Here is a 24,354-nt window from a genome sequence, read left to right on the forward strand (position 1 = left end):
GCTCTTCTTTCTGGTTCTTCCAGTTCCTCCAACGAGGCTTTTTATTGGAGTTGTAGCTGTCCCTGTGCCTTTGCGGTGGTGACCGAAACCACCTTGCAGGCACAGCTGCACAGAATGCAAGCTCTGTTTGTGTGGATTGCCTTCTCCATATTTTGATTTCCCATATTTTGATTTGTCTTCAGTTTTTTGCGTTTTATTCCCAGAACCTATGGTTGTTCTTGGTAAGAAGATCAGTGTATCAGTCTTTTTACTCAATATTCTTTTGCTCACTTACCTATTTATTTATCTCTTTTGCCCATTTTAAAATTGAGTTTTTGGTTTTTGTTTTTGAGTTATGAATGTGCTTTACTTATTGTGGATGTAAGTATTTTGTCAGATAAAGAATCATGAATGTTGTCTTTTAGTCTGTGGCTTAACTTTTCATTTTGTTAATGGTTTTTAGAGAGTAGGTTTTTAATCTTTATGAAGTCCGGTTTGTCAATTTTTTATGGGTCTTGCTTTTGATTTCTTATCTTTAATCTTTGCTTACCTCAAGTTTGCAAAGATTTTCTCTGTTCTAGAAGTTTTATAGTTTAGTTTCATTTAGAATTAATTTTTGTGTATGATGTAGTGGTAAGAGTCAAATTAATTTTTTTTTCATAGAAGTATCCCATTTGTTGAAAGATTGTCTTTTCCTTACTCTGGCACCTTTGTCAAAATTCTGTTGACCTTATATCTTGGATTTAAATTTTAGACTCTTTATTCTGTTCCATTTATTTATATGTTTATCCTTACACCAATACCATATTCTCTTAGTTATTATTTTTTTATAATAAGTCTAGAAACCATCCAACTTTGTTCTTCTTCCAAAATTTTTAGGCTATGTTAGGCCCTTTTCATCTCAGAGTAATATTTTTATAATATGTTCCATCCTGAACGTGTTTATGGTTTTGTTGCTATTGTGACAGTCACTATGTTTTTTAATTACATTTTTTTGTTTCTACTGGTAGATGTATACTATGCTTTTGTATGTAAATTGTATAGTCAGCAACTCTCCCAAACTCTTGTTCTGATAGTGTTTACATCTTTTTGGATATTTTTTATAGCCTGTTATTTTGCTATGATTATAGCTACATGTTTGAGTTACTTTCCAATTCTTTTTATTTTTTCCTTATCTGTGTGTGAATTAGGTCCTCCACTACCATGTTGAGGCATCCTTTTCTTGTTCCTGACTTCAATGGAAATAGTTGTAAACTCTTATGTTGTGATTATGATGCTTGCTGTAGATTTCATAAAGTTTAAGATTGCAGAAGTTTGCTGAGTATTTTTGTCATAAAATAATGATGAAATTTTCTTGATTGCCTTTCTCATATGTTTAAATGATCATATTATTTTCCAGCCTAGTCATGCTATATGTTTATCTTTTTAAATACACTGCTAACATCATTTGGTAATATTTTATATAAAATATGCAGAAATAAAGTACTTTGTGGGGTTAAATATATGTGCATGTGTATTTTTTTTAATCCCAGAAAACATTATTATTGTATTCTCAATCTTCATTTAGATTTATCTTCATATTTGTTGCTTTATTTGCTCATTATTCTTTTTTCCATCTCTTACCTTCCCTCTGGAATCATCTACTTTCAATACAGAAGGTGTCTTTGAATTTCTTTTTGTGTTGGTCTGCTGATGATGGTCTTTTTTTCTCTATCAGAAGATGTTTTTATTTCACTCTTTTTTTTTTTTTAAGATTTTATTTTTTTTTTAAGTAATCTCTACATGCATCGTGGGGCTCAAACTACAACCCTGAGATCAAGGGTCTCATGCTCTGCTGACTTAGGCAGCCAGGCATTCCTTCACTCTCATTCTTGAAATAGATTTTTACTGGGTACAGGATTGAATATTGGCAGTTAATTTATTTTTGAAGATATTCCACTGTATTCTGCTTTACATTGTTGTCGTTGAAGTCATCTTTCAAATCTTACTGTCCTTCCTTTGAAGGAAGTTTGTCTTTTTCTTCTGCTACTTTTATGGTTTACTCTTTGTTCTTGTGGGAGTTTTGTTGTTGTTGTGTTGTGTTGTTTTGTTTTGTTTTGTTTTTTGCAGTTGCACCATTCTGTGTCTCAGTGTGGATTTCTTTTTATGTATCTTGCTTGGGATTTGTTGGAGTTCCTGAATTTGTAGAATGGTGTATTTCACTGGCTCTACAAAATGCTCAGCTGTTAACCTTTTCAGATATTTCCTTTGCTTCGTTCTCTCTTCTCTCCCTTTGGGATTCCGTTTAAATATATGTTAAACCTTCTTTATCTTGTCTCTTACACTATCCTTGGTGTTTTTTTACCTTTTTTTGTCTTTCTGTGCTTCTTGGTGGATAATTTCTTTTGTACCTTCAGTTCACTTTCTCTGCTCTTAAACTGAAAATTGAATTTTAATCTATCATCTGTCTTTCTGCCTATTTTTAGGAATAGGAATTGTGCTTCTTACTTTTTCACATCTGTGCTTTTTCTGAGATCCTTTTCCTTTCAGATTTCTATAAACTTGTATTTCTTTAAATATAATAAGAACTGTTGATAAGGAATTTGTAACTGGTAAACCTAAGATTTAAAGTCTCAGATCTCTGTGTCATCTTTTGTTTCTGCTGATAGTGACTCATGGTTTCTTAGTTTTTCTTTGGCTGTATTTAACTTGGTGTGGCCTAGTATATTAATAGGAATAATATGAGGCCCAGGTGAACGCCTTGGCCATTAGAGAGGATTTGTATTTGCTTCAGCCAGAGAAATTGAAAGTTGAATTCTTTCTGCCTTCACTTTTATGTGGTAATTCCTAATGTCCTTTCAGCCATTTGATACTCGACGGAAGATTTAAAGATATTTTTTCTAGCCCTTTTAGTTTTACTAATGGGAGGGTTAGTATGAATAACCTATCAGCTATTAAATTAAAAATCTTATCATAGCTCTACTAGGCTTTAATTTAATCCAGCTTTTCATTTTTCGTTTTAGATCCGCTCAGCTTATTTTGAGTTAGTTTCTGCTTTGTGCCAGCGTATTCCACAGTTGATGAAAGATGAAGCATCCAAAGTGAGCCCATCTGTTCTACTTAGCATTGATGACAGTGACCCCATTGTATGCCCGGCTCTCTGGGAAGCTGTACTTTATACACTTACAACTATTGAGGTGTGTAAGAAAGGTAACATTTAGTACATTTGAGATACTTGTCTTAGTTTGTATTTTAGAAGCCTTAGATATGATGTGAGACAGAGCCTATCAGATGATAATACCTAAAACTTACTGGAAAATGCTTTCTTGGAAATAAAATACTTAATCCAAAACTTGGTATAAATCTTAAACTGACCATAAAATTAGCATAGAGTTTTTGTTTTACTTTCAGTTTAGCCAGCCAGTATCAATTATTCTTTAAACTTTATGTAGTCCAGTGAAGTCAGTTTATCTGAATCTTATATTTAAGATTAGATATTAGTGTCCCTTTTGGAAAGCAGCTTTTATATAAATCTTTTAAGTTAAATAAGTATTTCTGATCAATGTTGTCCTCACTATGTGGGGTACATGATTACTATATGTAATAAGTTTCTTAAAATTTACAAGTTTAGTTTTCAGTGGTGGTGAGAGATTTTATCCTCTTTAGGTAGAATACTTGATATTTACTTTTGACAGCCTGTGTGTGTCTAAATTGGGAGAAGTATTTTATGATCTCTAATTATTCTTACCATCTTTTCTTTGGTTAGGACTGTTGGCTTCATGTAAATGCAAAAAAAAGTGTGTTTCCAAAGCTGTCAGCTGTGGTTCGTGAAGGCGGTCGGGGTCTGGCTACCATCATATATCCTTATCTTTTGCCATTCATCAGCAAACTCCCTCAGTCCATTACAGATCCAAAGTTGGATTTCTTCAAAAATTTCCTCACCTCTGTAGTTGCAGGGTAAGGAGTTTCAATTCTTGATCTTTAGAGCAGAAGAGATTTTTCTTGGTTTCACAAATGGGTAAAATGACATACTCATTATGGTCTTTCTTATTTAAATTTCTCCAAATTGTTTTGTTGTTCATTAAACACTTTTAATTAAACTTTTCATAGAATTTCAATTGAGATTTTTTTCTTGGGTGCTTTCAAGGCTTCAGTGGTCATGCACAACAGAAAGTGCAATGACTATTGTAAGGGCCTTAGATTGAAATAGACTTTTTTTTATATGAGCATTTTTTGGTATGTTGATAAATACAAATGTCCAAATGGTAAAAATGAACCAGTGAAGAGTTTAAAACTTCCATAAGCTTAAATATGATAGCTATTTAAAGTCACAATTAAAAAAAATTATTTCAGTGTATTTGTTGAACTTAATAAAAGACACTCGCTTTTATTAATGCTTACAGAACTGTTTTTTCCTACACTCTTAGCTTTATTTGGTTAAGTCGTCTCTTTGAAATTTGCAGATGGACTTGTTCCTGACTGGAAAATAAATATGTATTATCTTATTTTGACACCTATTTGAAAATGTGCTTTTTTCCACACCTTTCCAAGTTCCTTTTGTTCTTAGGTTTTAGTTTAAGAATTTTGTTTTAAAAAATCCTCTTCTTTTGGTGTGATGCCTTTTCCATGTGTTTATTTTGGTGTTTCTGAGTTGCTTATTGTTTTGTGAAAGAGTAAGCTGTAGTTGTTTATTATTTCTTAGGCTGTCAACAGAGAGAATCAAAACCAGCTTTTCAGAGTGCTCAGCAGTAATATCAGCTTTTTTTGAATGCTTACGTTTTATAATGCAGCAAAACTTAGGTGAGGAAGAGATTGAAGAGATGCTCATCAGTGATCAGGTATTTATAATGTAGAAATCATCATGCCCCTGCACACTGACTGCAAAGTATCAAGCTCATTGTATCTTGTTGCCGTTTTTAAATTAGGCTTTATAAAAATTTCATTCTTATAATTTACAAATTGAGTAATGTGTACTTCTGACCATACAAATAAAAATTCTGTACTGTTGTTGCTAGAATAATACCATAATGCCTGAGTACTAATTAGTCTCTGGATATGCAAGCCTTAACTTTTATAGAGTCGCAACACAAAACATAATTTTGAAGATGCTATTTGTGATCTTTTTTTGTTGTTGTTGTCGTCGTTGTTTTTTTTTATTTTTGAGAGAGACAGAGCGCGAGTGGGGGAGGGGCAGAGAGAGAGGGAAACACAGAATCCAAAGCAGGCTCCAGGCTCTGAGCTGTCAGCACAGAGCCTGACATGGGGCTTGCACCCACAAACCATGAGGTCATGACCTGAGCCGAAGTCGGACGCTTAACCAACTGAGCCACCCAGGCACCCCATTTGTGATCTTTTATATTAAGTATAAATTACGCAATAATCATCTTGTTACTTCTAAAATATTCAACTACATTTATTTTTTGTGTGTGAACAATTGTGCTTGGTTTTTAGAACCAGTGATGAGAGCAGGTTCTGGAATATGGTTCCTTACGTTAGGAAATTAATGAAATTATATAAGCCTAGATCCTAGTTTATGTCTCAGTTAACTTATCTTTGTAATTTAAGGAAAAGAATTCCGAATTCTGTGGGTTCTGTCTTTCACATTGGTTTAGAAAAAAGTAAAAAATTGGATTAAGTTCAGAAAATGCAAAGAAAACTGTATTATTTGTTAATGATCAATAATCTTGGTTAACTATATCATAAAAAGTAATTTAGGGGAATGCAGTGAAATTATTAACTTCTTTGTATGATACGAAAATGATCTTCAAGTTAACTCTTCAGAGTTTTGGGAGGGAACATCCATGTTTTTCAGTTATTAAATGTGGAACTTTATAATGTTTTACAAATACTTTGTTTAAATTTTATTTCCCCTGAAAACTGAACTTTTATATTTCTGCCTTCTCTTTTAGTTGATTCCTTTTATTGATGCAGTTCTCAAAGACCCAAGATTGCAAGATGGGCAGCTATTTAACCATTTAGCAGAAACCTTAAGTTCCTGGGAAGCCAAAGCAGATGTGGAAAAAGATGATAAAATAGCTCACAGTTTGGACAAAGTACTACTGAATTTTTGGGAAAGACTGTCAGAGATCTGTGTGGAGAAAATCAATGAGCCAGAAGCTGATGTGAAATCCGTGTCAGGTGTTTCTAACCTGTTACAGGTCCTTCAGAAGCCGAAGAGCTCACTGAAGTCAAATAAAAAAAAAGTTGGTAAGGTTAGATTTGCTGACGAGCTGCCTGAAAGTAATAAAGAGAACGAAAAATGTGTCTCCTCCGAAGGCGAAAACAGCGAAGGCTCTGAATTAATGACTGAACTTTCTCTCTCTCATAATTGTTCAGACCTTGTATCGCCACTAAGGAAGAAACCTTTGGAAGACTTGGTCTGTAAACTAGCAGCGATGAGTATTAATTATGTCAATGAGCAAAAGTCAGAGCAACATCTAAAGTTTCTTTCCACTCTGCTCAGCTCTTTCTCTTCAACCCAAGTATTTAAAATGCTACTAGGTGATGAAAAACAGAGTATTGTCAAAGCCAAACGTCTTGAAATAGCCAGACTTGTAGAAAAAAATCCTGCTGTACAGTTTTTATACCAGAAACTGATAGGTTGGCTAAATGAAGATCAAAGGAAGGATGCTGGTTTCTTGGTGGACATTTTGTACAGTGCCCTCTGTTGCTGTGACAATAATATGGAAAGAAAGTATGTCTTGGATGATCTCATTGAGGTATTATTGTTGTATATCTCTTTAAACTATAGTGGCTTACATCGCTACACTAATTATAAGTAAGTAGAATGATTCCTGCATGGAGGTTATTCTTGAGTCGTTTCTTGACTGTTTAAAGAAGAGCAGTATATTCTTTCCAATTTTAGTCTGTGTGCTGACAAAGTAAGCACAGGCAAGCAGTATATTCTTGATTGTGATGGGGAAGTGTGTGAGGCTTATGGGTATGTGTTGAGTAAGTATGGTGAGGTGACAAATGCTCGGCAATGAAAGGCTAAGTATTTTAGTCCATACTTTTTTTTTTCAATTTACATCCAAGTTAATTAGCATGTGGTGCAATAATGATTCAGGAGTAGATTCCAGTGATTCATCCCCTATGTATAATATCCATTGCTCATCCCAACAAGTGTCCTCCTTAATGCCCCTTACCCATTTAGCCCATCTCCCCACCTACCACCCCTCGAGCAACCTTCAGTTTGTTCTCTGTATTTAAGTCTCTTGTGTTTTGTCTCCCTCATTTAAAAAAAAAAATTTTTTTTTTTTTTTAGCATTTATTTATTATTGAGAGACAGAGAGACACAGAGCATGAGCAGGGGAGGGGTGGAGAGAGGGGGAGACACAGAATCTGAAGTAGGCTCCAGGCTCTGAGCTGTCAGCACAGAGCCCAACGCGGGGCTCGAACCCACAAACTGCAATATCATGACCTGAACTGAAGTTGGTCGCTTAACCAACTGAGCCACCCAGGTGCCCCTTCTCTCCCTCATTTTTATGTTATTTTTGCTTCCCTTCCCTTATGTTTATCTGTTTTGTATCTTGAATTCCTCATATGAGTGAGGTCACATATTTGTTTTTCTCCGACTGACTCATTTCACTTAGCATAATACCTTCTAGTTCCATCCACGTAGTTGCAAATGGCAACATTTCATTCTTCTTGATTGCCGAGTAATACTCCATTGTATTGTAATACACACACACACACACTGCGTCTTCTTCATGTATTCATCCATTGATGGACATTTGGGCTCTTTCCATACTTTGGCTATTGTCGATAGTGCTGCTATAAACATTGGGGTGCATGTGTCCCTTCAAAACAGCACACCTGTATCCCATGGATAAATATCTAGTAGTGCAATTGCTGGATCATAGGGTAGTTCTATTTTTGATTTTTTTGAGGAACCTCCATACTGTTTTCCAGACTGGCTGCACCAGTTTGCACTCCCACCAGCAGTGCAAAAGAGATCCTCTTTCTCCGCATCCTTGCCAACATCTGTTGTTGCCCAACTTGTTAATTTTAGCCATTCTGACTGGTATGAGGTAGTATCTCATTGTGGTTTTAATTTATATTTCCTTGATGATGAGTAATATTGAGTATCTTTTCATGTGTCTGTTAGTCATCTGGATGTCGTCTTTGGAGAAGTATCTATTCATGTCTTTTGCCCATTTCTTCACTGGATTGTTTTTTGGGTGTTGAGTTTGAGAAGTTCTTTATACATTTTGGATAGTAACCCTTTATCAGATATGTCATTTGCAAATATCTTCTCCCATTCTGTCAGTTGCCTTTTAGTTTTGCTGATTGTTTCCTTTGCTGTGCAGAAGCTTTTTATTTTGATAAGGTCCCAATAGTTCATTTTAGTCTATACTTTAAAAAAAAATTTTTTTTAAACGTTTATTTATTTTTGAGACAGAGAGAGACAGAGCATGAATGGGGGAGGGGCAGAGAGAGAGGGAAACACAGAATTGGAAGCAGGCTCCAGGCTCTGAGCCATCAGCCCAGAGCCCGATGCGGGGCTCGAACTCACGGACCATGAGATCATGACCTGAGCTGAAGTTGGACGCTTAACCGACTGAGCCACCCAGGCACCCTAGTCTATACTTTTAAAAGCTGGAGTAGCTAGAAATGTTTTAGCTTTTTTTGTGATTACATAGTGACTTCTTTCCTTCTAAAAATTTATTTCTAACTCTTTTTTCTCTTTCAGGGGAATCTGAAATGGAATTCTATTCTTCAGGTCATTGAAAAGGTATCTTAGGGATTTTTTTTTCTTTTCCTCCTTTTTTTGCATTTATGAGTACAGAGAAGTTAAAACTAGTCATATTCACATGCTGGTATGTGGTCAAGTGTCTGTGTTAGAAAACTTCTTTATTATTGTAGCTTTCTTCCCATAACCTGGGAAGGCTTTGGGTTTAGGTGTTTACCTTTCTGTAGTATTATTTTTCTGGTTAGGAATATCAGCAAAGACTGAAAAGGCTCTGGTAAATCCAGTATCTTCCTGGGAAGATAACAAAGGGAGAACTAAATATTTGGTTATCTTTAAATTAAGACTACAGGTTTCTACTCTTATCGTAGTTATTTTTTCTTCTATAGAAGTAGATTGAGAGGTTTTAGCTTTGGCTCGAACACCTCAGAAATTAAATTTGTCCTGCTTTGGAATACTATACAGACAAATTAAAATCTTTCAGACTTTGTCTGATTGCCACTTGACTAAATAAGAAAATTAGTGATGAAAATAATGAAAAGAAATCAAGGAACATAAGCAATTTAGAAGTTTTAAAGTATTTTTTCCCCAATGAAGATGTAAGTGATATAACACTTTTCAACCATAGAAATGGGGGGATTTTTTTTGCACTGTGAAGTTACCTAAAATTCTTTTTTAGCATTTTTTATTATTTTTAAAATTCACATACACAGATAACTCCTTAATTTACAAGTTTCTTTTTAAATTATGGTAAAAGCCCATAACAAAATGTACCATCTTAACTCTTTCTGAGTTTACAGTTCAGTAGTGTTAAGTATATTCTCATTGTGAACCAGTCTCCAGAGTTTATCTTGCAAAACTGAAACTCTGTGCCCGCTGAACAGTGACTCCCTATTTCCCTCAATAGTTTATTTTTACAAAATAAATACAGAATATTAATTTACTGGTTTTCAATGAGAAATAGAACGTATGAAGTACAGCATTTATATTAGTTTACCCAGTACCTTCTCTCTCTGTAGGCAGGTTACATGAAAAGCCAAATTATCAGAAATCTACTTGGTAAGTCTAGAATTAGAGCAAAGGGAGTTAGTAATTTGATAAGAGAAGACTGATACCCATTTGCAACTTAGGAATGTGCCTGCTGGTTAGCTCAAATACTCCTAACCTTTGGGAAGACTATTTTCTTCCTGGGCAGTATTTAGAAGTTCATGGCCAGTGTTTGCCTCCTGTACTTCCATGACTAACTGATGTCTCCATCCCCTTAAAGCTGGTGAGGTTCTTTCTATGGATATGTTAAAATGAGTATTGTACATCATATCTTTCTAATTTGAGAGACATTTTACTCAAAAGTTTATTTCCTAGATTCAATAAAATAAATGGGTTTTATTTAGTAAACTGTGTTAGGAAAACCAATATTATAGCCATCTAAACTCCAGATTTCTTTGTTTTTATGCAACTTTATACTTTATGATCAGAGTCATAAACTCAGCTTCTTTAAAAACAACCTGCATTTTGTAATCAGAAAAGGCCGTTAGTGATTTTCTAGGTTAATCTTCATTTTTAAAATAGGAAATAGGCCCAAATTGGTTAAGAGATTTGTTCAGGATCATAAAGCCAGAAGATTGGAAAAGCTTGGGCAAAATAAAAGCCCAGGTTACCTACAGTTTTTTAATAAAGAACAAACAGTTTTTAGGCACTACCCAATCCGCACTTGGTTTTTTGTTTTTTTTTTCCAGATTGCTTTGAAATGAACCAAGTTGCAAATTCCTTTCTTATCAGCCCTTAAAAGAAGCTCTGGGAACATGGATCAGCATGCTTTTGGGGGTGGATTTACAGTTTTTTGTGTGTTTTTTTTTTTTTTTTTCCTTGCTTCCCCACCCCATGAAAATAAACCAGTTGCTGTTAGCTATCTGGCCCCAGTTACTATTGCAGAGAATTTGGGGAAATATGTCCCATTGTTCATATTGAAGTATTTACCACTATTAAATATTGTTCTTTAATTTTAGTAAAATTAATGAACAAAAATGTAATACATAGAGCATTTTAAAATCTGTCTGCAAAGTTCATCCGTTCGTTATTCATTGAACATATCTGCAGTGTTGATAGCAGGTATCAAAGAAGTTTAAGACAGTCTCTGCTCTCAAGGAACTTACAATCTCATTGGAAACAAGACATACACAGATGAAACATTATAAATAATAATAAAATCCAGTAAGTGCTTTAGAAATTCAGAGAAAAGCAGTTACAAGTATGGGCTTGAGTGGATGGGGGAGCCTTCATAAAGCAGGTTGGCTTTGTAATGATTCTCAAAGAATGGATGGGATTTTGATAAAGAAGAGAGAGAATATTTGTGGTTGGGAAAATAGCCTGAACAAAAGCCTGAAAATGTATGTAAGCAAGGCTTAGTGGGGAACAGAGACGATATCAGCCACCTTAGAACTTGAGGAGGAGTGGGGGCTAGTGTTGGGGTCATGATGACGAAGGGAGGTAATATGGTACAAGTAGTATAGGCAGATATGCTTTTTGATCTTGAAAATGTTTGCTTTAATTTTATGGTTTTAGGCATGTTCTAGTTCAGATAAACATGCTTTAGTAACTCCTTGGCTAAAAGGAGATATCCTTGGAGAGAAATTGGTAACCCTGGCAGATCATCTTTGTCATAAGGACTTGGAATCCACAGTATCTTCTGATTCTTACTTCTCGGAGAGATGGGCTCTTCTAAGCTTGGTATTATCCCAACATGTTAAAAATGGTAAGCAGAAATAGGGCTTTTGTTTTTTAGTAGGCAATAAAGTTTTCACTTTTGGAAGGGATTCCATGTTACAAAGTCTGTATGTTATTGGTTGAGAATAACAAGACTTAATTCATGCAGCTATTTTAATTTTGTAAGCACCCTAAATATTTAAGCCTTGTAGCATGACTTGGAAGACATTTTAATATTTTTAAAAAGTTTTACATTTTAAAGGGTTTTGAGTTTAGCAAAGTTATTCACTAATTGTATAGAGCATTGTGCTTTTTTATTATTTTTTTAACTTAATGTAAAACTGCTCTTTTACATGAGAGTTTTTATATGTGAGAGATCAGATTGATTTGTTGATACAATTTTCTTTTGTCCAATACATCATTTTTTTTTAAACACATGGAAAGACTTAAGTGGTTGTTAACCCAAAGTAAGATTTTAAAAAACACACTGTTAATATTTTTTAATTTTTTGTTTGTGTGAACTTTTTTTCTCTAGATTACTTGATTGGAGAAGTATATGTTGAAAGAATTATTGTTAAACTTCATGAAACTTTATCCAAAGTAAAGGAATTGTCAGAAGCTGAAAATAATGATTCATCAGTGTCTTTTATCTGTGATGTGGCCTATAACTATTTCAGCTCAGCAAAAGGATGCTTGCTAATGCCATCCTCTGAAGACTTATTATTAACTCTCTTTCAGTTATGTGCTCAGAACAAAGAACAAACACATTTGCCAGGTAATAGCCTACTGCTCAAATGTTTTGTTGGGAATCTCCGGCTCTGACCTTCATAGTGTAAGTGCCCAGGCTTTATTAATTGAATCATAATGTACTTGAAAGTTGAAAGCATTTTGAGTAGAGGGCTACAAATCTTAAACACTTTCAGCTTTAGAAACCAAGTCAAAGGTATATGTAGACCTTATGTCTAAATTCTTTCTTGATATCAAAGAAACAGTTTTGGAAGGGGCTATGATAGATGAGTTAGAATCTTAGCCCTTTCACTTAGGAGCTGTTGTTTGGCAAGTTGTTTAATTTCTTGATGCTCCAGTTTCCACATTCATAAAGGAGGGTATATTAATATGTCCTTCTCTTATTCACTCTTGGTATATATCAAAATAAAACTGAAATTGCCTTTGTAAGGACTATATTGCCTTATATGTTGAGACTTAATTATGAAAGGCATTTTAAAAAACACTAGTATCGATAGAGAGCCCTCCTCCCCAACCCTTTCTTTCATACTACTCTGTTCGGAAAAGGTGTAATATTTTTCACATCTCCAAAAGGACAATGCTCTTGTAAATAAGAGTAGAAAAGAGCTAACTTTAAAAATCTTAACATGTTTACATTTATATGGCATGAGCTAGTTTGTATTATTGCATATTTATGACATAGTTATTTTGTTTTGGCAATTAAATGGTAATTTTATATTTTCCATTTTTAACGGTACCTTAAAAATCTCAGGTCTGCATTGAGCTATTTCATACATTTTGTACTGGTTATAGTTGCTTCGCAGGGATTACAAATTACTGTTGACATCTTGATTTTAGACTTTCTTGTCTGTAAACTGAAAAATACTTGGCTCTCTGGTGTGAATTTATTGACCCACCAAACTGGCAGTACATGTAAACAGAGTACCTTCCTATGTTTGTCTGCTCTGTGGCTGAAGAACCAAGTTCAGTCTTCATCTTTGGATATCAAAAGGTAACTTTTTTTGTACTCATTTGCACAGTATCTCTTCAATACCTGATCACTGTCTTTAAATTACAGCCTGTCTATGAAAAATGACTTGTTATGTAAGAAATCTACGGGACTCTTAAGACCCAGACAAAAATATTTTTCCAAAAGGAATTTGTTTTAATGATCATCAATTTAAACTCAATTCAAGAATGATTTGTTATATCTGCTGGACTCCTAATTTATGCTGGTGACGTGATCGTAGTGCTATCCTGTGTCTTGTGGGCTGGTATGGATTATAACCATAACCTCCCATGACTACCACACATCGTGGTTATTCTTCATTGTTTAATTTTGGGGCCCTGGTAGCCTCTGTTTTAAGATGTTGAATTGCAAATATATTTCACACCACATACCTAAATCCATTTATAGAAGTGAAAACGAAGAGAAGGCATCCAGAGACTTTTAGGGTTGGGTCATATCTTTTTCTGATCGTCATGGCTTCTCCCCCCATATAATGAGGTAGTTGTGTTTCTGAAATACCTTTTCCAAAATAAGTCAAGTTCCCTTCATTCTGATACAGAAGCAGCACTCAATTTCAAACTATAAATGTTGTATTAAATCCCCAATTTGATGGTGTGTATGTCAGATACAGGGTAAAGGACTTGCTTAGTTCCATTTTTACTGGTCTTTTTGTTCAGGTAAAGTGTTCCCTGCCATAGTATTTAGTGTATAGCAGAGTGCTCAAGTTAGTCATAGCATAACCATGATTGTCACATTGTTTGCATTATTTTCAGTCTTCAAGTCCTCTTGTGTGCTGTTGATGACTTGCTAAATATGCTTCTAGAAAGTGAAGATACTAATCTTCTGGGAGTTTATATTGGAAGTGTAATGCCAAGCAACAGTGAATGGGAAAAGATGAGACAGTCTCTTCCAATGCAGGTATGTTTGAGATTGGACAGTGCTTATCTCGTTCTGAAGTTTGGACTTCATGCAAGCTTAAACATTTTAATTTTATTCTGGAGAAGGGAAAAAATTGAACAAAATGAATATCTTTTGTTTTATTCTTGGGAGAAAAAAAGGTAAATGAAACGAGTATCTTGCTTTGCCTTTATGTCTCTGAATGCTCACATATTGGATGTTTGTTGTTTGTGAGACACTGGCAGTTGCCACGGTACGAGGTGAATTAGATCTAGTTCTGTCCTGAAGGAGTCTTAAAGAAATACACATGTTGATAATTTCCTGAAGCAAAACCCAAACTTCTAGGCTTCTGTGATTTTATTGATAAACTAGTAATAACTTCATTTTTGAAGTTATTCTAATAACATTGTGAAGATTGATAAGCTCATTTTTGTTCCCTGTCTTACTTGCAGAGATAGTAAATAATTTAGAATATCTAATGATTTTTGTATATAATTGAATGTATTCTTTTTACAGTGGTTGCATAGACCTCTTTTAGAAGGAAGATTGAGTTTGAATTATGAGTGTTTCAAAACAGATTTTAAAGAACAAGATGCAAAGAAACTTCCCAGCCATTTGTGTACTTCAGCATTATTGAGCAAAATGATATTAGTTGCACTGAAAAAGGAAATAGTCCTAGAAAATAATGAGCTTGAGAAAATAAGTAAGTATATATGAGCATTCAGATATAATAGCATTGTTTTGAAATAATTTGTATTAAGTATAATTTTGAAATACTTTTGATTACTCTGCAATTTAAATCTTTAAAAAATCAAGAATCTTCTATTCCTATTAACTATTGTAGTGATGAGAAACTTGAGGTTACTTAAATGATGAATGGTAAATTGCAAATCGGATGAAAACATACTGAAATTTTCTATAATCTTGTTAGCTGTAGAGCAGAATTTGTTACAAGATCAGTTACTTAAGCTGGCGAGACATCAGTACTAGGTCCTATGGCACATAATTCTAAAGAAAATGGTTGAGTTTAGTGTTTCATCATGGATTGTGATTTAAAACACTATACCTTCGTGTTGATAGGGATACATAGGTATGTATGTAGATATATATTTTTTTCCTGGCAAGTGGAGGGCCAAATGTTGAATCCCATGGGGATTTAGGACTTAAAATTCCCCCATTCCAGGAAATGGTGTAGAATTGTAAGTAGCAGTGTGACCTAAACAAAATGGTGTTAAAGGTAGAAGTTTTGCATAATTTCTCTGTCAGTCTTGTTTGTAAAACTTCAGCTGTAACATAGTTACTAGAGGGAAATATATGCCCTGTGGAAGAAAGCTGGAATACTTCTTGATTTGCCAACTCCACATGCAGTAAAGGGCAAGGAGATTAGCCTGCAGTTGCAATAGTGTGTTTTTGTGGCGTGTGTTACTAATTACAAACTGACAACATTATGTATTTAAGCTTCTTATCAACCCTGTCAGATATTATTATTATGGTTTTTGTTACCTGGTTTTCTTAGCTTGACTTGATTAGAGGTACTTAGCTTGTAAGGGATAGGATTAGATTTTTAAACCAGGTCTCAAGTCTTCTGACTCCAAAGTCCATAAATGGCTTTATAAAACAGACTTGTGATAATTGGGTGTTAAAACCTATGATGTGCTAGGTTTTGTGAGAGATTCTTGGTCATTTAATTCTCACAGCAGTCCCTGAGCTAGATTTTAGTATTCTAATTGCTGACTATGCACACAGCTCAATTTGAGTCCAGACCAGTCTTTCACCGAGGTCCATGCCCTGTTTACTATATCATGGTGTTTCCCATTTCTTAACACATTGGCTTGAACTTCTCATCTCAGGTCTTGGGGCCCTTAGTTGTTTGTCCTGTGTGTAACTTGTTACCACCTGTGGCAAAAAGAGTAGGAAATTCTTCCATTATCTCTGGTAACTTAGGCCTGTCACATTGTTCACTGATTAGAAAAGGGACCAAATAAGATTTGGGAGAAGAGTGGCATTTTGTATCAGACAAATGTTCTCAGTTTTCGTTATCACTGAACATCTCAAAGCAGATTTAGAAATCAGTTCACAGATATTTTGAGACTGGCAGGCGTAGCAGTATTTGAAAATGGGGCAGTGAAATGAAAATGATCAAAAGTTCCTTCACAGAGTCCGCTTGATAATGTGTTGTCCATTCTGTAGTTGCAGAACTGCTCTATTCACTGCAGTGGTATGAAGAATTAGACAATCCCCCTATTTTTCTAACTGGGTTTTGTGAAATGCTTCAAAAGATGAATATTACATATGATAACTTATGTGGACTTGGTAATACCTCTGGCCTTTTACAGCTGCTATTTAACAGGTAAGAATCCCTTTCAGCTTCCGTTTTTATATGATTGTTTTACTGGCTTTTGGCTTTGTTTCTGTAAAATGTTAAGCTCACTTCATGCTAATCTTTCAGAGGGTTGATTTAAATTAAACCCAGTTCTTAATAATAAGTACTTCGTGGATTCTGAGTACTTGATTTATTCATCTAGGGAGATATTTGAACTTTGCCTGTGTTCTTAAATCCATAGATTACATTGAGGAATGGGGCAGATGACAATGAAAGACATAGAAGCCTTGTAGAAGTTGTTTTGTCATCTGTGATCCATCCTTCCCGCTACTCTCAAACCTTATACTTTGCATGTTGTTACAGATATGTCTTAAGATTATAAACACAAAACCTTCCCCTTAATTGACGGGAGTTTATTGAAGTTACTGTGTTGAACTGCCTCTCTTTGTTTTTCACTTGCCTGTGATGTTTTGAATATGCTTTGCCTTATCAGAGATCCCAGGCTGAGCTTTTCTCTGCAGTCTCCATCTACATACTCTAGGACACTCAGAACTTTCCCCCAGTAGATATGAATACCTCCTTGGTTCTTCAACATTAACCAGGCTTGGTGTCCTCTGGGATATGTCCTTTTTCTGGCTACCGTCTCTGATCCTCAAACCTGCTCTCCTCTATTAGGATTTGAAGGGCTTTGGGATGAGAGCTCAGTACGAGTTGTAAAGGAGTGTTGGAAAGCTAGGCTCCCAGTCTTTTCAGTAATGGCAGCTATTCGGGGGCAAAAGCCCTAAGTGAATTGATACCCTCACAAGGTGATTGATTTAATTCCGTAAAAGGAATCCAGATAAATGGTAAAAGTTGTAAACACTTTGAAAGTGGATTTTTTTTTCTTTTTTTAGATCCATGGAAAATGGCACCCTTTGGTCTCTTATTATTGCTAAGTTGATCCTTTCCCGAAGTGTTTCATCTGATGAAGTAAAACGGCATTATAGGAGAAAAGAAGGGTATTCTGATTTAAAATGTTTATACTTTGTAATTTGCTGTATTTGGTCACTTTGGCAAGCCCAACTAATGAATAATCTCTATATCAGTCAAGGAAACAAGGTTTAAGAAATGCGGAAATTCGAGGAAATGAGATTAAAGACTTTAAAACAATTTAAATTATTTTAGGTTTGGGACACACCTTCTCATTTATAAGCATTTTAAACTTTATAGTATTTTGTTGTGGAATTTTGTACTTGGTTTAAAAAGGTAGCATTTTGTTAACTTGCTCTCTTTTCCTCAGAAATCTTTTTGGTAGAAATCTTTCTTTTACCTCTCCCTAATATCCTTCTTCTGTTACTTTATTTGCTGTTTGGAAGTGATAGGGAAAGTTACTTACCCTTTGCTTTAGTAAGGATCATCCTATTGAAATATATTCTAGAAATGCAATAAATGTGTTCTTAAGACAAAGAAATAGATTGTGGGGTTGGGCATACTAGAGTTCTAGAGTTGGTCATATTAGAGAGGCTGAACCTCAAACATTTAGTTGAAATTTACCAAGAGGCATTTTGAATTTACTGGTTTACCAAGAAGAATTCTGAAATGATATGTATATGATCTTGTACACTAAAATCATGAAATAAGTTTCAATTTTTTCTTATTTAAAATTTTTTTAAACTTGTTATTTTAAGGTAGTTATAGATTTACAAGCAATTGTAAGAAATAATATAAAGAGATTCCATATACCCTTCATTGAGTTTCCCCTCAGTGGTACTGTTTTGCATAACCTTAATACAGGTTTACAATAAGAAAATGACATCAATACAATCCACTGACCAAGTTTACATGTACTTATTTGTGTGTGTGTTCTGTGTAGATCCCATGTGTGACGCCACCACAGACCAATAGACAGAACAGTGTTACCACAGGGACCTCTTGTGTTACCCTTTCACAGCCAGGCCACCTTTCTTTTTCCCATTCTCATCTCTTGCAACCAGTAATCTGTTCTTTTTACCATTTAGTTAAGTTATATAAATGGAATCATGCAGCATATGATCTTTCGATATTAGCTTTTTTATTCAGCATAATTTAATTTTTCTGATTATGAAAGTAACAGGGAATTAACTGGAGACGTATTAGAATTAATTACTAATATGGATATATATACTTGACAGAAAAATCAGAAACTTTCTTTTTTTTTAAATTTTTTTTTTCCAATGTTTTTTATTTATTTTTGGGACAGAGAGAGAGCATGAACGGGGGAGGGGCAGAGAGAGAGGGAGGCACAGAATCGGAAACAGGCTCCAGGCTCTGAGCCATCAGCCCAGAGCCCGACGCGGGGCTCGAACTCACGGACCGCGAGATCGTGACCTGGCTGAAGTCGGACGCTTAACCGACTGCGCCACCCAGGCGCCCCAGAAACTTTCTTATTCAGTAGTAATAATTAAAAATGTCATGGGAAAAAAGATTCTATTCACAATGACAACAAAACTATACCTAGAAATAAATTTAACAACAAAAATGCAATTATGAAATTTTAGTAAAGATTACAAAAAAGGTAGGAAGCTAAATTGTAAAAATGGTTGTATCGATCTGTAATTGCAATGCAATCTCAATAAAAATTCCAGCAATATATTTTGAAAAACTTGACAAACTGCTCTAAACACAGTATGCATTTGAAGGAAAAAATGCTCAAGAATAGGTAGGAAAATTCTGAAAGATAAAAGTGAAAAGGAATTGTCTTACCAATACAATAATTAAGCAGAATTAAATTGGTGAATAGACAAATCAGTGGATCAAGACACAGAATCCAGAGACTGAGCCATAGGTGGCCTTTCAAGTCAGTGAGGTGAGTGGGGTGCCTGAGTGGCTCAGTTGGTTAAGCATCCAACTTTGGCTCAAGTCATGATCTCACTGTTTGTGGCTTCAAGCCCCACGTCGGACTCTGTGCTGATAGGCCAGAGCCTGGAGCCTGCTTCGGATTCTGTGTCTTCTTCTCTCTCTGCCTGTCCCCCACTTGTACTCTGTCTCTGTCTGTCTCTGTCTCAAATAAATAAATAAATAAATAAATCCCACAAATCGGTGAGGTGAGTGAATATTAGATGATGTTAGGAAAATTGGATATGTGTTTGAAAAAAATAGTGAGGTGCCTCTCTCTTACATTATACACAAGACTGAAGTCCAAGTGAAAGCTAAATGTAAAGAGCAGACCTATAAAAGTATTAAAGGAAATTAAGAAGCTCTGTATAATCTTGATATGGGGAAGATCTTAAGCAAAGCACAAAAACCCAGAATCTATAAAAGAAATGATTTTGTAAAAGTGAAAACTTCTGGCAACCCACGAGCCCAACGACAGATGAATGGATAAACGAAAATATGGTATATACATACAATGGAATATTATTTAGCCTTGAAAAGGAAGGAAATTCTGGCACATGATACAACATGGATAAACCATGAGGACATTATGCTAAATAGAATAAGCCAATCATAAATGACAGATATTATATGGTCCACTTCTGGGAGATACCTAAGGTAGTCCGATTCAGAGAGACAGAAAGTAGAATGGTGGTTGCCAGGGCCTGAGGTGAGAGGAAATGAGGAGTTCTTGTTTCATAGGTAGTTTTTTTTGTTTGTTGTTGTTGTTTTAAGATTTTATTTCTAAGCAATCTCAGAACCTGGTGTGGGGCTTGAACTCACAACCCCCAAGATCAAGAGTTGTATTCTGTATAGACTGAGCCAGCCAAGTGCCCCTCATGGGTAGAGTTTCAGTTTGGTGAAAGGAAGAGACTTCTGGAGATTGGTTGCACAGCAGGTGGAATGTACTTACCACTACTGAACTGTACGCTTAGAAATAGTTCATTTTGGGGGTTGCCTGGATGGTTTAGTCAGTTAAACATCTCTTAGTTTTAGCTCAGGTCATGATCTCACGGTTTGTGAATTGAGCTCTGCGTTGGCCTTTGTGCTGACAGCACAGAGCCTGCTTGGGATTCTCTCCCTCTTCTCTGCCCCTCCCCTGCTCATTTTCTCTCTCTCTCTCTCTCTCTCTCTCTCTCTCTCTCTCTTAAAATAAATGAACAGTAAAAAAAATTTTTTTGATAAATAAAAATTAGAAACATGTAAAAAAGAGAAGCAGTAAAAAATATCCACAATCTCATCATTAAGAATCAGCAGCTGTCAATCTCTTTTCATAGTTTCTTTTTTTTTTCCTATACAGTTATTTTATATAGTGGAGTTATTAGTTTTCTTGAATATTTTGAAGGGCAGGAATTTTGTGAAATAACTGCATATTTAGGATAAATATAATTCATACTTTTCCTTTCCTTTAAACAGGTTTTTCCCACTAACGGAAGGCAATATGCATACCATTCAAAGTCTCTGTCCGTTTTTGTCAAAAGAAGACAAGAAAGAATTCATTGCTCAATGTATACCTCCCCTTTTGGCCTGGACTAAGGAAGATCTTTGCAGTACTAATGGTTAGTGCCTGATAATAAATATTTCTTTAATTATTGCTTAATATCTAAATCCAGATCTAGCAGAGGTAAATTGAATTATAGCTGATTTATTCCTACTTTATACTTTGCTACATAACACGTTGACAGTCAGTAGTATGGGTGTCTTTGGGGAGTGGCTGTTACCACTTTGCAGTACAGAAATGCTACAGCCTTAGGGAAGACTAAAACCACAGGTATCAACAAAAAAACCACCAATGTCCTCTAATTATTTCCATGTATAGCATTTTTAGCTATGCTTAATTTCAATTTCTCCCTAGTCAACCACTGATTGAACATATAAAGGTAACAGAGAGAATAGCTTTCGTTGTAATTTAAACCTTTTTGGGCACTCTGTGCTCTATTAGTTAGTTTGTTTATTAATTTAATAAACATTTACTGAACATAGCTCTGTGGCAGTTCCTTTTGTGGAAAGGACAGACATAAAGTTATATCGTGGTAACCAATGTATCAGAAAAATGGCCTGTGTGTCAAAGCAGCAGAAAACAAGTTTCCCCGCTCTGCTTTGCAGCATCAGTGGCGATTTCACAAAGAGAAAAATTTAAGTGATGAAGGATAGTTTTCTGTGTGGATATAATTGGGGATGGGCATTTCAGGTACACAGAAACAAAAAAGTGTTGAGTTCAGTTTGGCTGGCATTTCAGGAAGAAGGCTGGGGACAAAGGGTGTTAGGATGTACAAGAAGCTGAATTTCGAGAAAATAGTAGGGAAAAGGCCTAACATTGTAGGTTAAGGAGTTTGGACTTTAAGAGGTAGGCACTGAGGAGCTGTTGGCTCAAATTAGGTAGGAGAGTAGTAAGACTATCTCATTAGAAAGATTATTGTAAGGGGCACCTGGGTGGCTCAGTCAGTTAAGCATCTGACTTCAGCTCACGTCATGATCCTGTGGTTCATGGGTTCGAGCCCTGCGTTGGGCTCTGTGCTGACAGCTCAGAGCCTGGAGCCTGCTCCAGATTCTGTGATTCCCTCTCTCTCTGCCCCTCCCCCGCTTGCACTCTGTCTCTCTCTCTCTCTCTCTCTCTCTCTCTCTCTCTTTCTCTCTCTCTCTCAAAAATAAACATCAAAAAAAAAGAAAATTATTTTGAGGGGCACCTGGGTGGCTCAGTTGGTTAAGCATTCAACTCTTGATATCGACTCAGGTGATGATCTCAGGGTCATGAGATTGAGCCCCACGTTGGACCCAGTACTGAGCATGGAGCCTGCTTGGGATTTTCTCTCTCTCTCTTTCTCTCTCTCTCTCTCTCTCTCTCATTCAAAAAAAATTATTTTGATAACTGTGAAAGGTGGATATGAGGGAAGTGAGATTTGGGTTATAAGACAGAAACTGTTGGAATAGACTTAATGAGAGATAAACAGTTTAAATCAAGGTATAGATGGAAGAGAGGATTTGGAAATGAAAGAGATTAAGGAAATAGAATTGGCATGGCTCTGTGATTCTATATCTTAATTGGATAGAAGGAAATACCATTAGTCCTCACAGAAAACCTTTGTTGTTGTTTTTTAAACCGTGCATGAGAGAACCTTTAAAGGAGACTTGAAGGTTGGGAGGAAGATAGGGCAGGGGTATACAGGGAGCCAGTGTTAAAATTTGAAAACATTAGATTACGGTGACTCTGGAATAATACTCAAATGGAGATTGTCTGTTGACTTGATGGAAATACTCCTTTCAAAGCCCACGTCATATAGGTGGTAGTCTAATTTATAAATAAGAATGAGCTTGTCTGGGGAGAGTGAAGAGTGAGAAGAATATCAAGGGAACACCAGTACGTAAATATAAGGGGTGTATGGGTGGATGGAGACTTAAGAATAAGGGCCACAGATAAAGAGAAGCAGAGAAGTTTTAGGTAGTATTCATCACCCGTGTTAAATGCCACAGAGGTTCAAATAAAATTCAGGACTGAAAAGTGTCCATTAGCTTTGGCATTACGGGAATGAAGAACGGTGAGAAAATAGAGCCAGATAGTTCTAAGTGTTCGGTGAAAAGGGATGTAGAAAGAAGGTGAGAACTGGAGGCGAATTCAAGGTCAGAGGGAAAACAGGTGTAGAGGAGGAGGAATAGAAAATAGAGACAGAGTCATTGATGATAGTTCCCACTGAGGAGATGAGAGGGATGGGATCTAGTTAGAAGATGCTGACCTTGTGTAGGTGGAGTGACTTTCTTCTGAGAGAAGTTAAGGAGAAATGTGGGGGCGGGGGGTAGATGTGAATAAAGAAAACATAGGGAACTTCATGTGTTCCTTACTTAATGTCTCTTTGGGCTCAGTCATTTGATGAGTGGAAGCTGGATTGCAGATTTTAAGAAGGTAATGAAAGTTTGAAGTAGTGGATGAAGAATATGCCTATCGACAAACATTTGTCAAAAAGAATTACTTTATGGCACCTAGGGCCAGCTGATGTCAAAAACAAATTTTTAGGGCAGTAAGCTTTATAGTTGCGTTCGATTAAGGCTGGGATTTGCAGTCGTGGAACGGGGGATGCAGTTGGACAGGCTGTGTGGAGAGGAGAAGAATTACCTAATGGGAGTGTGGGTGGTTTCTCCCGCACAGGTTATAACTAACCGAAGGATGGCAGAGGGGAAGCAGGGGCAGGAGACAGGGCTGAGTGTCACACAGACCACAAGGTGCCTAGCTGTGTGGAAGCCCTTGAGGAGGAGGAATGTTTTTGAGATTTGACAACTGGGTTTGCTCTTTCAGCCAAAGTAATGAAACAGAATTAGCTAATGTACTTTTCTCTCTTTAGTTATTAGAAAATCCATTGTTTCTGATTATACTTGAGCTGCCTATTCTATTTTGCCAGGAAGATTAAAAAAAAAAATTCTTCCTCTGCCTTTAAAGGAGGATTAAATACATTATACATTTTTCCCCCTTTTCTTCCTTGGTTCCCTTTTACCTACAGGATAAAAACCTAAGTCCTTAGTTTGGCCTATGGAACATTTTACAATCTTATTGCAACTGATCTCTCCAGTTTTACCTCTTTTTGCTTTCATCCTGGACCCTCGCCATGCTGAAAACTTGTGGTTTCTTTAAAAAAAAAATTTTTTTAACGTTTGTTCATTTTTGAGAGATGGAGAGAGACAGAGCATGAGTGGGGAAGGGGCAGAGAGAGGGAGACACAGAATCTGAAACAGGCTCCAGGCTCTGAGCTGTCAGCACAGAGCCCAACGCGGGGCTCAAACTCACAAACTGCAAGATCATGACCTGAGCTGAAGTCAGATGCTCAACTGACTGAGCCACCCAGGTGCCCCAAAACTTGTGATTTTTTTTTTAACATTTTATACTTTTTTTTTCAGTTTTATTGAAAAATTGATGTACATAATTGTGTAAATTTAAGATGCACAACATGATGGTTTGGTTTACATATATTGTGAAATGATTACCTTGGTGGGTTCAGGTCACATCCATCTTCTCAGATATAATAAAAAGAAAAGAAAGGAAAAGAATTTCCTTCTTGTGATGAGAACTCTTAGGATTAACTTTTACCAACTTTCCTATATATCATACAACATGTTGTACATTACATCCCTAGTACTTCTTTATCGCATAACTGGAAGTTTGTAACTCTA

At 35.8% G+C, this 24,354-nt stretch overlaps 1 protein-coding gene across 1 annotated transcript in view; it reads left to right on the forward strand.

Annotated features, from left to right (window-relative positions):
- The window catches only part of LTN1 (listerin E3 ubiquitin protein ligase 1), a 63,326-nt gene that overhangs the window by 16,079 nt on the left and 22,893 nt on the right, over positions 1–24,354 (forward strand). The window contains exons 9-21 of the mRNA XM_043593794.1: positions 2,982–3,155; positions 3,725–3,915; positions 4,661–4,796; positions 5,868–6,677; positions 8,651–8,692; positions 11,210–11,399; positions 11,886–12,125; positions 12,935–13,088; positions 13,859–14,003; positions 14,499–14,685; positions 16,173–16,332; positions 17,199–17,303; positions 20,614–20,756. Coding sequence (XP_043449729.1) covers positions 2,982–3,155; positions 3,725–3,915; positions 4,661–4,796; positions 5,868–6,677; positions 8,651–8,692; positions 11,210–11,399; positions 11,886–12,125; positions 12,935–13,088; positions 13,859–14,003; positions 14,499–14,685; positions 16,173–16,332; positions 17,199–17,303; positions 20,614–20,756 — 2,677 coding nt within the window. The remainder of the gene's footprint in view (positions 1–2,981; positions 3,156–3,724; positions 3,916–4,660; positions 4,797–5,867; positions 6,678–8,650; positions 8,693–11,209; positions 11,400–11,885; positions 12,126–12,934; positions 13,089–13,858; positions 14,004–14,498; positions 14,686–16,172; positions 16,333–17,198; positions 17,304–20,613; positions 20,757–24,354) is intronic.

The sequence above is a fragment of the Prionailurus bengalensis genome, chromosome C2, assembly GCF_016509475.1.
Source record: "Prionailurus bengalensis isolate Pbe53 chromosome C2, Fcat_Pben_1.1_paternal_pri, whole genome shotgun sequence".
NCBI classification, from domain to species: Eukaryota; Metazoa; Chordata; class Mammalia; order Carnivora; family Felidae; genus Prionailurus; species Prionailurus bengalensis.